General features: G+C 40.8%; 1 protein-coding gene across 1 annotated transcript in view; it reads right to left on the bottom strand.

The window, feature by feature from the left end:
* The window catches only part of KDM4A (lysine (K)-specific demethylase 4A), a 47948-nt gene extending 38100 nt beyond the window's left edge, over positions 1–9848 (bottom strand). The window contains exons 1-5 of the mRNA XM_006886553.1: positions 9679–9848; positions 7844–8019; positions 4503–4617; positions 2762–2955; positions 386–435 (exon numbers count right to left, since the gene is read on the bottom strand). Coding sequence (XP_006886615.1) covers positions 386–435; positions 2762–2955; positions 4503–4617; positions 7844–8019; positions 9679–9816 — 673 coding nt within the window. The 5' untranslated portion in view covers positions 9817–9848. The remainder of the gene's footprint in view (positions 1–385; positions 436–2761; positions 2956–4502; positions 4618–7843; positions 8020–9678) is intronic.
* Between the last annotated feature and the right edge of the window lie 7144 nt (positions 9849–16992).

The raw sequence follows: 16992 nt of genomic DNA, 5'->3' as shown, positions 1-16992 counted from the left end.
CTTAAAAATAAGAGCACACACTCACAGTCCTAAGGAAAGGTTTCTGTCTGCACTGGAGGAGGGTTCTTACCACTTCGAGCTGCTGCTGCTGCTGGGCATCTTAATGCAATTCTTTTCCTCCATCTCTGCTTTTCTAGCTGGCTTGTTTTAACCTTTTCCATCACAAAAGAAAATGACTGAAGATGCACCCTATGCTCAACCTCCCTTACAAACATACCAAAGACAATCCAAAAGCAATTATAACCATAGGCAAAGAGGTGAGAATTTACAAGATAAAGTTTTGAAGAGCACAAGTCGATCCCTAACACCTGGGAAAGAAAATGTGATCTGTTCCCAGATCAACTCCCAGGAGAATCTAATCCAGGGGACAGAGAAGACACATTACCTTTGGCAAGACGCTCCAGCCTTTTCCCATGCTCTGGAGGAACAGAATACCTGCAATCACAGAAGATCATTGGAGTCTGAGCTGGAAACAGGTACAGCTTGTTCCCACTCTCAAGACAGGTTGATATAACCACATTTTTAACTTTCTAACCACAAAGGCCAGAAGGAAATTTGGAGAAGTGATATATTAGACTTGTAGGGAAGAGAAGTAAAGAGCCCACACAGTGTGAGTGAGCTTATGTATATTCATTTACTGAAGAAGACATATGTTGAATATTTACCGAAAGCTGAGATTTATGGCAATTTATATGTACTGACTCTACTTTATAACATTCATGCTACAAATATTTTTTTTTCTTTAAATGATGGCATTATACAATCTCACTATTTTTAAAAGAGCTTCTTTTGCAGAGAGCCTGAATGATCAAACTGGGGTAAATTAATGAAAGTATGTAAAACAAGGTGATAACAAATTGGGTACTTAAGAAACCTGACCTTGTATATGCTGATGACCCCATTCTTCCTTTCCCTTAACAGCTATCCTGCTTTTCCAATAAGTAACTATATTCCTCTAACCAATAGAGTGTCTTGTCTAGGTAACACAGAACTGCTCTCCTTTAAAAAAAAAACACAAAAAAAGCTCAAATTATTTAAAAGATATTGTAAAACTACTCAGCTCAAAATCCCTTTATCATGACCTTTAAATCTATAAACCTCATTCTTTTTTTTTGTTATGTGTGTGTACCGCCAAATCAGATCTGACTGGTACAGGAGGAGATTGTCCCTCCTCCAGCACAGCATCTGGTGGATTTGAACCACATGCCTCTGGGATTGCAGTGCAGCTTCTTGGCACTAGGCCACCAGAGCTCTCAAACCTACTCATTCTTAAGAATATTCCACAGTAACAACAAAAATGTCTCATTCCAAACAGTTTAATTTTGGATGGGCCAGAAAAACAAAAGCGTTAAGAGGAGAGCTGGGGGAAATGTCACCTACAGGAATTAGTGCTCGATCAAGCAACCTGGCAGAGAAGTCTCTGGTGGGCACATTTCAGATCATCTAATCTCCTCCTCTGAGGTTAACAGCCTCTGGAAACCCACTGGAGGGTCAGCTATAGGTCAGTTCCCACTCGATGGTAGTCAACAACAACTAAAGAAAAGCTTCTCTCAAGATGAAAACAGAAATCTAAGTTAACTGTGGAATAAACCATAAAGAAACAAAAGCAGCATTTATGAATCCTAGAACTCTAGCTATCAAAGGAAGAAAGGAGGGTAGTAGTTACAAAGTCAGAGTTAAAAAGGCATTTTTTTCAAGATAAGGACTTGAAGGAAAATCCTAGCCAAAAGCAAATGATGATGGGATAGGATTTCCAAGCCTTGTCAGGAACGGGGCCCTCGTGTCCCCTGGGCCTCATCATTCATGTCTCAATGCTGCGCACAGCACTTTAACCACAGTGGACTCCTCAGCTTCCTAAACATGCTGGGCTCGTCCTCTCAACGTGGGTTGCATATGCTGTTGCATCTGTATTCCCTGTGTGTACCAAAAACTACATGCTCCCCTTCCCAAACCCATTATTGCTCTGAACCACCAACTCCTCCCTCTTTAGGTCTCAGCTTAGCCACCATCTCCACCAAAGAAAACTTCCCTAACACCCACTAAAGCCCTCCCTATGAAGGCCCAGAACACCCATTCTACCTCTACCTATCAAGTGATGATCCCACACTTTTACTTTCTAGCTCCTAGCCAGTCAGTCTAACTATGTGTGGAAGGTATTCACTATCTGAAGCACCTGCACAATAATGCCGAGGCTGACAGACGGACCAGCCTGGGGAAAGGAGGAGAAAACCTTTGCCTCCCCAATAAGACTGGAAACAGCGGAAGAGCAAGAAGCATATGCTGGACAGCTCTGCAATCTCTGTTAAGCACATATTGCTGCTTTCCAAGTATGTTTTTCTAAGACAAAAAAGAAAACTTTCTATCATCTGAAAGAGTTACTCCCGTCATAGAAATCTAGCTCTAAGAAATGCCTCAGGCCTGTTCAGAAAAAGAAATTAAAAAGCAGGAGGACAGCATGGAATAGCCCCTGTAGCTCCCAAGTTACTCAGTCAATTTCGGTGTTTAAAATGGTATTAAGTGCCCTACGCATCCTTTGCTGCTAAAAAATGTGCCAAGCTACTCAAAGATAGGCCATCACAGTTTCAAAAACATTTCCTTGAATTTGCATAAAGTACAGAATGGAAGTCCCCTCCAGGCCCAATGAAGTAGTATCTGCATTGTAAAAGATCTCCAAGTAATCCCTATTCCTATGCACAGTAAGAGTTGAGAAGTCCTGCTCTACCATGAGAAAGACTCAATGCCAACTGCTAGCTGACTTTACCAAGACTTTGGCTCTCCAAAGTGCAGGTAATTGATGCTGTACAGGTCCATGTCTTCAGTATGCCAGGCAAAAGATGTCTTCCACATGCCAAAGTACAGGTACGGAGTGTTCACACCCTCAATGGTGATCCCACTCTCCTTTTCCACCAAGTCCAGAATCGTTCTCAGCCGCCCAATATTCCACTCATCAACATGCTGCAAAAGGAAAGGACAGGATTGCAAGTTACATGTGACTACAAAGTAACAGTGTGAAATGTAAATCAGAACAAGCCACAAATGACAGATAAATGCTGAGATCACACATTACCTCTAACAAACAGTTGCTGTTGTTGTTGTTATGTGCCGTCAAGTCGCCTGCGACTCATAGCGACACAAACAGTAGGGGAAAGATATCTAACAGCATGACATGACCACATCACTCACTTTTTACAGTCACTACTAAAATTGAGGCCCTCACATGTCCAAAGGCCAAATGTGACAGTATTTCTGAATGGAAAATGCGAAAGAGACACCAGCACCTATCCAAAAGACCAGGAAGAAGTATTTGAACTGAAGCTAAATCAAAACACCAAAGAACCATTAGACCATAAAAAATTAAAATCAAAAGAATTAATGAACACCAATAAGGCTTTTCTAGTCCAAATTTTGACTAGTTGGTGTCTTCAGTTAAAGTCTTCAGGCAGTATTACCTAAATCTTTTTCCTGAATTGTTAAGGATGTTCTGGATGATTCTCCTCTGCTTTTTTCTATCTCCTCATCCCAGATTTTTATAGCATCTTCCTGTCATTCATCCCTAAAGCCTGACTTCCCACCACCTAGAAAAACTGTCAACTAACCTGGAGTCTAATTTTGAACCACGTGCCTTTCAATTATTTATCTAAACATTAAAGTCAATCTGAGCAGTAATTCTTGGGATGTCCTAGAATTTTTAACTATTCAAACAAAACAAAACAAAAAAAACCCAAAATCCACTGCCATTAAGTCAACTCCAACTCCAAAGCAACTTTTCAGCAGGTTTCTGGGGCTGTAAATCTTTATGGGAAGAGAATGTCCATCTTTCTCCTTCGAGTGCAGGGCACTGAATTTTTGGTTAATAAAGCAACACTGACACCAAAGCTCCTACAGTCCCAGTCTTCCCTTCTGCCGTTTCTAAGTAAGTTCTTTATGCGAAAAAGCACCATATCCCAGGGCAATGCAATTTTTAAAAATTCCTATTGCTACATAAACCTGAGGGATTCTGAAAATCTAGGTACCTTTCTCTTCTTAAATATATACTCTCTTTCATTAGATTAATCAGGGATTTTTTTTTCCTGCAGAAACACAATGCCTCTCCCGCAACAGTTCATCTTCTGCAATCCCACCCTCTTAAGAACTCATCAGCTACCACCCACAGATTATGCTAACAGCCCTTGAAAAGAACACCATCATCATTCAGTTCACATGCAGAGTGGGAGAAAGAAAATTCAGTCCTATTCCAAAACACCCACAATTAAGAGAACATCACCCCCTGGAGGATCACTCATTTGTTCATCCACTCATTCAGCAAACATTTTCTGCATGCCTACTATGTGCCAGGCTTTACAGAAAAGGGTTTTTGTTTGTTTGTTTGTTTGTTTCAGAGACAAGACATTTATTCCTGGTCACTAGAAGACTGAAAACACATGTGGCCCTGTTCCCTGAACAGAAATGGTTTTACATTACAAATTTCAGACATGTGTAGAGGGCTCCTGGTCAAGCCTGACCTTTTCATACAGAGTGCCATTCACATCTGCGCCATAGATTGGAGGGTTAAAGGTGAGGTTTTTCCAGTATTTCCGCTCAAGCTCTTCAAACTCACTATAGCGTGGAGTACAGTACCTTTCAAAAGAACCAAAAATATAAATATTAGCCACTAGCAAGGGCTATATTCACGAGGCACAAACAGTATCTCTGTTCCAGAGATAGACAGCAAGACGTTCCAAATAAAGACAACCTGATTTTGTCTTTCAACTCCCTCAACATCCTTTCCATGTGTTCTGGGCTCAAGGGTGTTGGATGGGACACTCAGGTGTAAACTAATTTGCCTTAAACAATACTACTTTATCTCCACCTTGATAAGATTTGGGAATGGTCCCTCCAAGACAAAAAAAGTGGGTTTACAAACCTGTGAGAACTGAGAACCATGAACTCCAACACATGCAGAGATATCCAAAATCACCCCGAAAAGCGAGACCTCAAACAGCATTCACACCTCTGCCCCAGTATAAAGGAAGTTGCTTCCATAGGACTGATTTCTGTTTCACTTACACACTCAGCACCCTACTACAATGACAGTCAGTCTTAATTCTAGTAATCAGCCTATATTAAACATTTCTGAAAGAGATAAAAATAGATCTGTGCATACAAATGTTGTATTTGGGGAAATCCTAGGAGCCAGTCCTTGGAGAAGAACATTATAGGTCTGAGCAAGAGGAAGCCTCTCAAGGAGATGGACTGGCACAATCACTGTGGCAATGAGGTCATGTGTGTCAGAGATGGTGAGGTTGGCTCACAATAGGGCAAGGTTCAGAGCCATTGTTCATAGAGTCATGAGTTCTAGCCAACTCCACAGAATCTAACAACAACAAAGGTGGTACCTCTCCAGCGCTTCAAATCCACCAGGCGCTCCAAAGGAGAAGAGGGATAATTGCCTCTCATGCAATTTACAGTTTCTGAAAACCCTCTGAAGGGTTAGCTATATATGACTCCACAGTGATGAGATTTGAAATTGCATAGAGGCAGTGACTGCACACATATGCCACACTTCCAGTTGATGAGCTTCATAAAGTCAGATGTATCACTACTGGGTTTTATAAAAAGCTGGCTGAACATGTAGTCAGAAATCAAAGGTAAGAATCTGTTTTTATTTCAGGGTGAAGGAAACAGATAAAAGACTGGAGAACTAAAAAGAAAAAGCATTCTCTGGAAAGAAGAAAAAGTCTAGTATCTGCTTCTAAGAGGAAATAGACAGGGGTAAAAAATTTCCAATAGAAAAACAACTATGAGATATCATCTCACCTCAGTCAGAATAGCAAAATTTAACAGAAGAGCAAGCATCAAATGCTGGCGAGGTTGTAGAGAAGTTGGAACCCTTATTCACTGTTGGTGGGAGTGTAAAATGGTTCAACCACTGTGGAAGGCGGTGTGGAGCTTTCTCAAAGTTACAAATAGAGATACCATTTGACCCAGCAATTCCACTACTGGGAGTATCCCCCAAAGAGACCATAACTGACATCCAAGAAGATATATGCACACCCATGTTTATCGTGGCTTTGTTCACAATAGCCAGGAATTGGAAACAATCTAAGTGCCCATTAACAAACGAATGGATAGAGAAGCTGTGGTATATTCACACAATGGAATACTATGCTGCATTGAAAAACAAGGAACTCATGCAATATTATTAAAAATGGGTGACTCTGGAGGACATTATGCTGAGTGAAGTATCTCAGTCACAAAAGGACAAATACTGCATGGTGCCACTGTTGTAAAACAGGACTGACCTTGGGGTTAGGGACAAACTGAGAAAGATGGGTTCAATAATGTATACTGCATTGAAACATGAGGGAATTTAAAAGGGATATGTGATTAGGTATTTTTGTCATGACTGGAGTCCAGAGCGAAGGCTACATGGTGGAGTGGACAATGAAAGAATTTTTCTTTTACTTTTCCAAGAGGGTAGTGTACTAGGGGGGAGGGTTGGGAAGGGAGGAAGTGCAACAGTGAATGAATGGAAATCCAAAGTCTGTAAATTTTTACTGAAATTAATGTTAAAAAAAAAAAGATTCGCAATAGATTCTCAAGAGAAAACACACAGAATGTATACATAAAACAGTTGAAAGAATGAGTCTTTCACCTACAGAGCATGTCACACATCAGCATGCTTTTATGTAAATTCTCATATTGTAAAAAAATAGTAATGACAACAATATTTTTTGGTACTGCAATCAATAAAGCTAAAAGATCTCAATTAGAACTGTAATTAGTCAAATGAAAAGAAAGTAAAAACAGAAAAAGCAAGACTTGATAGGCGAGACCTGAGACAATCACATGAAGTCGATGAAGTCATGGCACGCCCACAGTGTGAAGACCAGCCAGTTGAGGATCTCTGGGCTCGCTCAGAAGGCAGAACTTGTTTGACTGGCTGAAATTAAGAAACAGCTGGACCACAGGCACTCAAGAAAACCAGCAACAGAGAAGCGAGAACTCCTTGTGGAAACTCCCAATTAAGACAGAACGTAAGAGGATTCAAGAAAGAGGGTTAAGAAAGAGCAATCACATCTGATTTGACGGTACACACACAAAAAAACAATGAAATAAATTAAAAAAAAAGAAAGAAAGAGCAATCACAGCAATTCTGAGCTAAAAATATGAATCAGCATTAAAATCAGCAGAGAAAAGCAACTGGCCTAAACAAAGAAGTTTCTGAAAGATAAAGATACAAAGAAAAACGAAGAAAACTGCAACCAGATGAGTAGTATATTAGCATTTTGCTAACATCAAAACAAAAATGGGACTGAAGCTAAGGGCACAGTGAGAAGTCTCCAGAGAGAGAGAGGAAAGACAGCTTTTTTGTTTTGTTTTTTTGAAGATAATTTTTATTTATTTTTTTTTTTTAATGTGTGTACCATCAAACAGGATCTGACTGGTACAGGAGGCGATTGTTCCTCCTTCTTCAGCAGAGCATTTGGTGGATTTGAATCGCGCACCTCTGGGATTGCAGTGCAGTTTCCTGCCACTAGGCCACCAGAGCTCGCCAAGACAACTTTTTTGAGAAGCAGACAGATCTGTACATCTAATAAGAAGCTCCTTTTGGATCATCTCCAACTTTCCCCTTTGCAATTAAGCAATTTACAAGAAAGAAAATGCTTTCCCTTTTGGTGAAAAAACACTGGAGTAATATATGTCTAGACTGTGACATAGGACTAAGAGTTGGAACAAAAGAAATTCAGCATTAAGGAAAAAAAAAAGAAAAGAAACTGAGCAATCACAGCTTAGGAGACAGCTACGAAGATGACATGAAAGGCCCTAGATGCTAACAGGCAGAGAGTGGGCTTTCACTCACTTATCACTATTGGCTATCTTGCGGAACTCTCGGACAGTCATGGCCTTCTTCTGTATGTTGTACTGAGTGAAGAGGCCAGACTGCCCAGTCACCAGCTGCTGGATGGGCGCAGGAATGACAAGATCATCAATATCATCATAGGAAGTTCGTGGCTTCCACTCCTTTGGAGGAACAACCTGTAGAGAACAGAAGAAACAAAGAGATTAGAAACTTGCAAAGCCAGAGTCCAAGAAGTGTGTAGAATGCTTTCCAACCTAAGAGTTTGCTCTTCCAGAAAGTGACCCTGACAAAACCACACTTCCACTGAAACTGGACAAGCTACACTGCCACATTAAACTTTGATCCAGTTCTTGCAATAGCTGCCCAGTTGCAGGGAACTAAGTCATTCTTATTCTCAGTTTCAGTGACTTATTGTGGCACCAGCAAAGGGAGGTAGAGAAGTGATGCTCTCCCAGTCTACCTCGGGACTCTGTCATCTCTGAAATATTAAGAGTTGGGAATAAGACTTCTTATTATCTAATAACATTTGCTTTTTCACCCTTATAAATCTACTGTATACTCAAGTAATAATAAATTAACATGATAAAAATAGATGCATAATTGACCTAAAAAAGAAACATAAAAAAATAGAACTGAAGTACATATAGCATCGTCCCATTTTACTTAAAAAAAACAAACCAATAAAACCCAATGTTTTATTTGGGTAAGTAGAGAAAAAGGTATGAACAGAGAAACTCTAAATCAATTAGCATGGATTCTGTTAGGGACCTAGAGAGGATGATGAAGAGTACTATTTTTTTTTAATATATCTCTAACATTTCATTTGTAATGATAATTTTAAAAAAATATTAGAGCGCTCTGGTGGTCTAGTGGCAAGAAACTGCACTGCAATCCCAGAGGTATGCAGTTCAAATCCACCAGATGCTCTGCTGGAGAAGAGGGGGCAATCTCCTCCTGTATCAGTCAGAGCCGATTTGACGGTACACACACAAAAAATTTTAAAGAAAAAAAACCCAAAACTATTAACGTTAAACTGAAAAAAAAAAAACAGTGCTAAGAAAAAAGCTACACTGAAGCTCCTTCTGCTTCCCCTGCTATTAATTCTGCAGTAGTAATAGGTAAAGAAGGGAATGGAATGTCTCAAGCTTCCGTGGAGGTCCCAAGACCCAAAGATTCCGCTTTGGAATCAAAGTCCTTGCTTTCTTTTTTCAAACTCAAAAATAATATACAAATGGTTGGAAACTCACACTATCATTAAAGGTTTTTCTCCTGGTTCAGCTTTTCCTGTTTCTGAGTTTCTGGAGGATCCTTCCTGAAACACACTACTTATTTACTTGATTCAGACAGAATATTATATTAAAGGCTAATATGACACAGGAGGAAATGTAGATCAACCCATAGTAGAAATCCAAGTATAGAGCAGAAACCAAATTGATAAAGACCAGAATATTCAAGTTGGCCAGCATTCTCCCCTTAAAAAAGCCCACACAGTGAGTCAAGTGAGCCTGGACAGTCTAAGTGCTCTATGGCAGAGATAAAATACCACTGCAATGACCATCAATCATCATCGATCAACTCCACCATAGAGGACACCAACCAGGTGTTGGGAAAACTATCTCTTTACCTTCCCTTTTTGATAACTGCAAATAGCTCTGTTCCAGCCTAAAAGCAGTGACTGACTTCAGATATTAACAAAAATAATTACCCTGTAAACAAGATAGTATATATTAATCACCCTACCTGTTTTTGGTAAAAGCCAGTCCTTACTGCCTTCATTTAAGATCCTACTGAAATCCCCTGCAATAGAAGCCATGTTGAACAACCCCATTCCTTACCTTGGCCAGTCCAGCCCGATGAGCTCCTTGGGATTCAATGTAGGCAATGTATCGGCTGAAGTTTCGGAACTCCTCCATAGTGGGATAAAAGGTCATAATCCGAGCACTGGGATTCAGGGTTTCTGATTCAGAAGCCATTTTCCTTCCTCTCTGAGGTCACTTTGGTTAGATGAACTCTGAGGAGCTTAAAAAGTATAGAAAACTTAATCAAAATTAAATCTTAGGGATATCAGGGTTAAACATAATAAAAGGACAGAAACATTATCAAGTAGTAAAATCTCACAAGTGGAATCTGCCTCTAAACCAATTTGAAACATAGATGTTGTGGTCTGCCTGAGAAAACACACAGCTGATCCTGCGAAGGGTTTTAAAATGCCCAAGAATCCACAAGATCAAAACTGCCTATCAAAACAAAATCCAACCGTCAAAGGGAGCTCTGGTGATGTAGTGGTAAAACTCTGTGCTTCCAATCTAAAAGCAATTAGCATCCACCAGCCCTCTCCTAGGAGATAGAAGAGCATTCTCCTCCCTCAGGATTTCTTAATACCTCAGGGGTCAGTATGGGTTGAATGAGACTCTAAGGCACAAAACAACAAATGTTATTTACATAGAAACAATGTTCCAGCTTTAAAAGTAGATACTGTAATTACTGGTAGCTGATTTTAACTAACAGCAGCCCTGGTCATACTTCATCCTTGCACCTTTTTTTTTTTTTTCTGAGAAAGCAGCTGGCTCCTTCCTTCCTTTATTTAATGTGTGTACCGTCAAATTGTATCTGACTGGTACAGGAGGCGACTGTTCTCCTCCTTCAGCAGAGCATCTGGTGGATTTGAACCACGCACCTCTGGGATTGCAGTGCAGTTTCCTGCCACTAGGCCACCAGAGCACCTTTTTAATTTTGCAGTCACTAGTCCTTTCTCAGGATTAAATATTGCATACAGCTAGATTTTTTAAAGTCACCTATGACTGACTTCCTTGAGAGAGCTTATTTAAAATTCCTAAATTCTTTTTTGTTTTATTTTATAATTTTAATGAACATTTACAGAGATTTTGGATTTCCATTCATTCATTGTTGCACTATTTTCTCTACCCCCCTAGTTCGTTCCTTTTTTTTTCTTGAAAGTCTATTTTAATTGTTCCATTGCCACAGAAATTCCTAAATTCTTAAGAAAAGTTACATTCTTGGTTGTAAGATTACCAAGTCTAAAGGTTAAGGAGTACTTTTATATTAGTAGCATGACCTACTAACTTTTAAAACCCTAAAGTAAAGCTCTTCCCACTTCTAAGCCAAAATGCAGTTTCAGCAGTATTTAATGGAGTCACACTGGAGACTAGTTTAACTGCAAAATAACCAGAACTTAAAAGGTAAGAAAGTGGCAACATGGGGCAAATTTCATAACTGACAGCAGAATATGAAAGAAATAACTTTGTTTTCAGATGAGGCCTTCCAACTAAATGGGTGTATTAACCACGCACTAATACACCATCTCAATTGAAAAAAGACAAAAGTATACCAACTAAAACTAGTCTGCTCAGAAGCAAAACCAGTAAGTCTCCGCCAACTAACTTCTTTACTACACTTTGGGTCCATCAGTTCGGCTCCCTTTATCTGGGCCCAAAAGCCACCACAGTCCAGTTTCTAGGATCTCCTTGGGAGCTGGACAGAGGTTCTCAGACTGGACGAAAACACTTCTAATCCTCTACCGGAGAAAGATAAGCGCCACTACCTGCCCCCCTCAGGCTTCAATTCCACCAAAAATTAACGTACTCCTAGCCAGGCTCTTTCCATGTACTTTGCTGAAACTTTGCATGTCAGGTATACTGTTATTGCCACTTTACATACCAGGAAATCGGTCCACAGTCCTACAATGCACTCCTCCTGCCCCTCCCTAAACAGTGCCTACATTCTGCTCTCCACCTGGACCAAGTCTTTAGTAAGGGCAAACACGGAGAAATCTGAACTTTTTTCAATTTTAAAGACTCTCTTAAAAAAACAAAACAGCTAATAATCATGCTTTTACAAAAATATAATCGATGATCAGTGTTAGTTGGGGCTTCTCCTTCCTTAGACCTTAAAGCAGTATCCCCGTAGCTTCTTGCGCTTTCGGTGCAATTAATCTTTCTATGCACAGAACGCAGAACAATGCCTGGTACCGAGTATGCACCGGCAACTGTTAAATAAGTGATTTCCCCACCCTCACCTCAGTTGTTCAACACTTTTCTTCCACCCTAGTATTCCCTTCCCCCAATGTATTCCCTGGGGAGAGCTCCCATTTCCTGACACCCTCCCTCCCGCAGGCAGTAACAAAGCTTAATGATCCAAGAACACGGGCTCCAGAGTCAAAATCAACTCCTACTATGGATCTGGTCTCTCTGATGCATCAGCTGTATGACCTTGACTCTATGTGTGAGTCGTAAGAGTCTCAGCTGAGTTTCCTCACCTGTAAAATGGGGATCCCAACCCCCTTGCCCTACAAGGTTGCTTTGAATAAGATGATGCAAGCGAAACGCTAAGCACTAGGCCCAGTACTCCACCACTCAATAAAGATATCTGTTGCTAACAGTTCACACTCTCGCCTGCTCCCCTCGGAACTGCTCTTGCGGACTAAGCTCGACAGGTAACTTCCCCCTTCACGCCCCCAAGGTCCCCGAATCTCACCGTGCAGATGCCCAGCCCCTCCTGCCCCGCCGCCAAGGCGAGTGAGGCTGGGCCACAGGAAGAAGAAAATAAGGCCCTATAGACCCGCCCCCTCTTTTCCGACGGCCATTGGACATATGAAATTAGAAAGGGCCAATCTCGGGACCCATTTTAGAAGCTCCTTCTTCCATTGGTCAAAAACCCTGCCTATCATGCACAGCAGGAAGACAGCCCCCCATCGCCCCTCCCCCACTGAGGCTCACGATTTAAAGCAGCAACACAAACTTAAAGGATTACTAAATCCTATTATTCTCACCTAAACCTCAATGCCCCCGCAGAGCTTAGTTTTGACTTTTACTGTCGATACTAGTCGATCTTTCTGCTTTTCCAAGGGTAAAGCTCGGCCTCTTCCAAAGTCGGCTTCTGCGCAGCCGCACAAAGCCCCATATAGTCAACCAATCCGACAATCACTATAAAAAAAATCTCAAATAGCCAATGAACACGCTATGCAGCCCCTCAAAGTCTGGGCTTATCAATCTGCTCAGCCTATGAGCGCCTGATCGCGCTGTTGCCAGGTATACCACTAGGGACCAAGGCCACTGAGCATCTTAGCTGGATCATGGAGCTGGCCAATCATAAACAAGCCTCTGGTCATCCATCACTAATCAAGATTGAAACAAACGAGTGCCTAGAATTGGGATGGCCTAGAAGGTGGATTAAGGCGATGGACGTTGACGTTATTGTAGGGTATTTTTAACGAAAGGCTGAGGCAAAGTCTCCTAGGGGTGATTTGGCCCCTTGCCTTCTGTAAAAGTTTGATGGGAACTATTAAAGACAGCTTCTGAAATCAAGAGGGATTCTGGATAAAGTGTTCAACTTGTCCTGGCTTGCCTGAGTCTATCTTGCTTTCCCTGACTCCAGCAAACTGGAACACTTGGTCACCACCTTACTTTTTGGGGACAATTAGAATAAAGAGAGGGAGCCCGGAGGGTCATTAGGACTGGTCCTGAGGGGAGGTAGTATCCTTAGAGTCATTAGAAGTAGTTCCTCAAAGAGTGAGGATTGGGGGTAATTAGGAGCAGCTCTTGGGAAGGGGGATCCTGGGACTCCTAATAATTCTAATAGGCACTTCTGGAAGATAAGGGGATTCCTAGAGTCATTAGAAGGGTTCCTGAGGGGTCGTGAGTCCCTTAAGGAGCTGCCTGGTTGTCAAAGGTGGATAAGGAGAAGACATAGAGGACATCCTAAGAGGTCAGATAGGAAAAATAAAATACCCACAATTAGAATTAATCCATAAATCAAAAGACATGCTGCTTTGGGAAAATCTGTTGTTAAGGACCTCTCCAAAGTGCAAAAGGCCAAGGGTATCAGTTTTAAAACTAAGGTGCGCCTGACCCAAGCCATGGGTTTTTTCAGTTCTTTCCTATGCCTGGGAAAGTTGGATAGTAAGTAAGGATGACAGAGGAGTCGATGCCTTTGAATTCTGATATTAGAGAAGAGTATTAAATATACCATAAACTGCCAAAAGAACAAGTCAGTTTGGGATTAAGTGCAGCCAGCATGCTCCTTACAGACAAGGACAAAGGTGAAACTTTGTCTCACTAACTTTGTAAACTTTGTAAACTTTGTACTGTTGTCAAGAGAGACGACTGTTGGAAATGGATGTCATGCTGAGAAAGGTGGAGGGTCAGAGAAAGAGAGGAAGACCTTCAACAAAATGAATTGACTTGGTAACTCTAACAATGAACCCTAGCATATCAGACATGGTGAGAATGGCACAGGATAGGGCAAGGTTTAGGTCTTTTGTTCATAGGATCACTATGAGTCATAGTCACCTTCATGGCACCTAACAACAACAGGTCACTTTTTTAAAAATGCAAAAATTACCCATAGAGGAGTGATGGCATGTTTGCACCACCTTTCCCAGCGTGATGTCCATTTCCAAGGACTGGTCCCTCTTGACAGCATGCCCTAAATATGTGAGACAAAGGTTCAGCAGCTTTGACTCTCAAGAGCATCCTGTTTGTTTTTCCTCCAATACAGACTTACTTGTTCTTAGGTCAGTCCATAGGTATAGTGTTGGTGTTTGTTGTTGTTGTTGTTGTTGTTATTGTTAGGTACCATCAAGTCAAGTATGACCCATAGCAACCCTATGAACAACAGATGTGAACTGTGTCCTATGCTATGCCATCCTCACAGTCTCCAACACCCTCAAGCCTATTGCTGCAGTCACTGTGTGAATCCACTTGATTGAGGGTCATCTTCTTCATCTTCCCTCCACCTTCCTGAGCATGAAATCCTTCTCCAAGGAATAACCTCTCCTAGCAACCTGCCCAAAGTATGTGAGACCTACTAGCTTCATTATCTTTGCCTCCAAAGGGCACTCTGGCTGCACCTTCTCCAAGACATACTGTTTGTTCTTTTGTTAGTCCATGTAATATTCAGCACTCTTTTCCAACTCCACAATTCCAAAGGCATCAGTTTTTCTCTTATCCTCAGTCACTGTCCAGCTCTCACATGCAAAGCAAGTGGTATAGTGCAATGGAAATAATTACTGAGTTAAGCCAATGTTTAGAACTGGATGACTTCTACAGCTGAATTTTCCCATCAGTAAAATGGGAAAAATAATACCTAACTTTCAGAATTGTTGTAAAGTTAATGCACATTGACAAAAACTAGTGTATTCCATAGAATGGTGTGGACATAGACATCTGTAATTTACCTCCTAGGTCTCGGCACATTGTTTGAAGAGGAAGAAGATGATTAGAGTTTTATTTAAAAATAAAACAAGAGTGCTCGCTTCGGCAGCACATATACTAAAATTGGAACGATATAGAGAAGATTAGCATGGCCCCTGCGCAAGGATGACACGCAAATTCGTGAAGCGTTCCATATTTTTAAGAAATCATTCCTTTCAAAAGAGACTATTTTTTTATAGCAACGTGTCTTTTTTGTAGGCCTATTCTTAATTTACATTAAATAACTAAAAGTTTAAAAAATAAAATAAAATAAAACAAGAGAGTGGAGGGGAGGGGAGGAAAGTGTGCATGAAGGAACAAATAATTTTTAAAAAATTAAGAAGAAAACAAGGGACAAACAATAATCTTTCCCAAAGGTCTTTCTCTCTTGACCTAGTAGGTAATATATTATAGATTATATTGGGTATCTAGAAAAATTGTTAAAGTCTAAATAATTCAATTTAGAGGATATGTAATAAGGACTATCACCCAAAATCACATAGCAGAATTGACCCACTACTTTCTTTGCTGCTGGATTATGCCCTGGAGGGGATCAAGTTACTAGCACTGCTGTCACTACCAACTACCTTCTGATCTTGATCTTGCTACATTTCCTTCTGCTGCCAAAGAGGATTTTCCAAAGTCTCTCTGACACTTTATATCACTAATAATTTCCAACTGGTAGGTTCTCTTGATCACCTACCATTTCATTGGCCAGTTTATCTGTTTCCTTTTTAAGCTCATCTTTCTCTTCTCACTCTTTAAATGTTAATATTCGAAGCACAACTCACCTATGATGATAGAAGTCAAAATTGGAGTCCCATTTGAGTGGGTGTCAGGGAATGATGAGGGCCATAAGGGATGTTTCTGGGGTGTCAGTAATGTTCTCTGTTCGATCTGCTTGGTGAGTTGTGCGCTTAAAGGTTGTAGCATTTAATGTACTTATCCCGTCATTTAAAAAAGGAAAAACTTTCTCCTCTCTCATTCTACAGACTCTCTCTGAGTGCTTCTGATTCCACAATACACTAGCTGTATGATCCCAGGGAAATTGCTTAGTTTATCCATTCCTCGGTTTTCTGGTTCCACAAATCACTAGCTGTGTGATGTAGAGAAAAATAATTAATTTATCTATTCCTCAGTTTTCCCGTAACTAAATTTGGAAGAAAAAGAAGACTTCCCTTTCTTGATTCTGAGAATTAAATGAGGAAAATACAGGCAAACACTTAGATGTCTAAATGCTATGTAGTAAGTAGTGCTCAGGGACTATTAACTGTGATGGTGGAGGATGATGATGATAATGGTGATGATAATAATGGCACAAAACACTTTGAAGAAGAGCCTGAAAGAGCTCAGTCCGTGTCCACACTTAGGTTCCCTCCGTTCTTTTATGTGCACTGATGACACCTTCTCCATCCCCCAGCAGAGTCTTCTCCCCTGAGTTAAGATCCATACCCTCCCTATCTCTGAGCCACTTCCCCTGGATGCCCTCAGGCTCTCTTAAATCTACATATACATAAAAGAACTAATATTTCTCCACAAATGCACTCCCTTCTAAGTTTCATCCTTATTTCTAATCACTTAAGCCAAAAACCAGTTATGCAATTCCTGGATCAGTCTATTACCTTACCCAGAACAGAGATCCACAAAGCAAGTGTTCTATAAGAGAATTCATTTGGTGGTGTGTCTATCTTCTCTTGTACACAAGTCTCTTTCAAAGGCAGTAAAGATTAATAAATGGATTAGCTGGGTAAATGTAAAGGCAATACACAAAAGATTGATTGTTGTTGTTATGTGCCCTCTAGTCGCTTGCGACTCATAGCAACCCTATGTACAACAGCCCTAAACTCTGCTCTGTCCTGTGCCAATCTACTGTCTCCAACACACCCATCCCGATTACCCCAGTCACTGAATCAATCCACCTCATAAAGGGCCTTCCCC

Source organism: Elephantulus edwardii, unplaced genomic scaffold (assembly GCF_000299155.1).
Source record: "Elephantulus edwardii isolate Elephantulus edwardi_28Jun2011 unplaced genomic scaffold, EleEdw1.0 scaffold00049, whole genome shotgun sequence".
NCBI classification, from domain to species: domain Eukaryota; kingdom Metazoa; phylum Chordata; class Mammalia; order Macroscelidea; family Macroscelididae; genus Elephantulus; species Elephantulus edwardii.
This window is presented reverse-complemented; position numbering and strand designations above follow the sequence as displayed.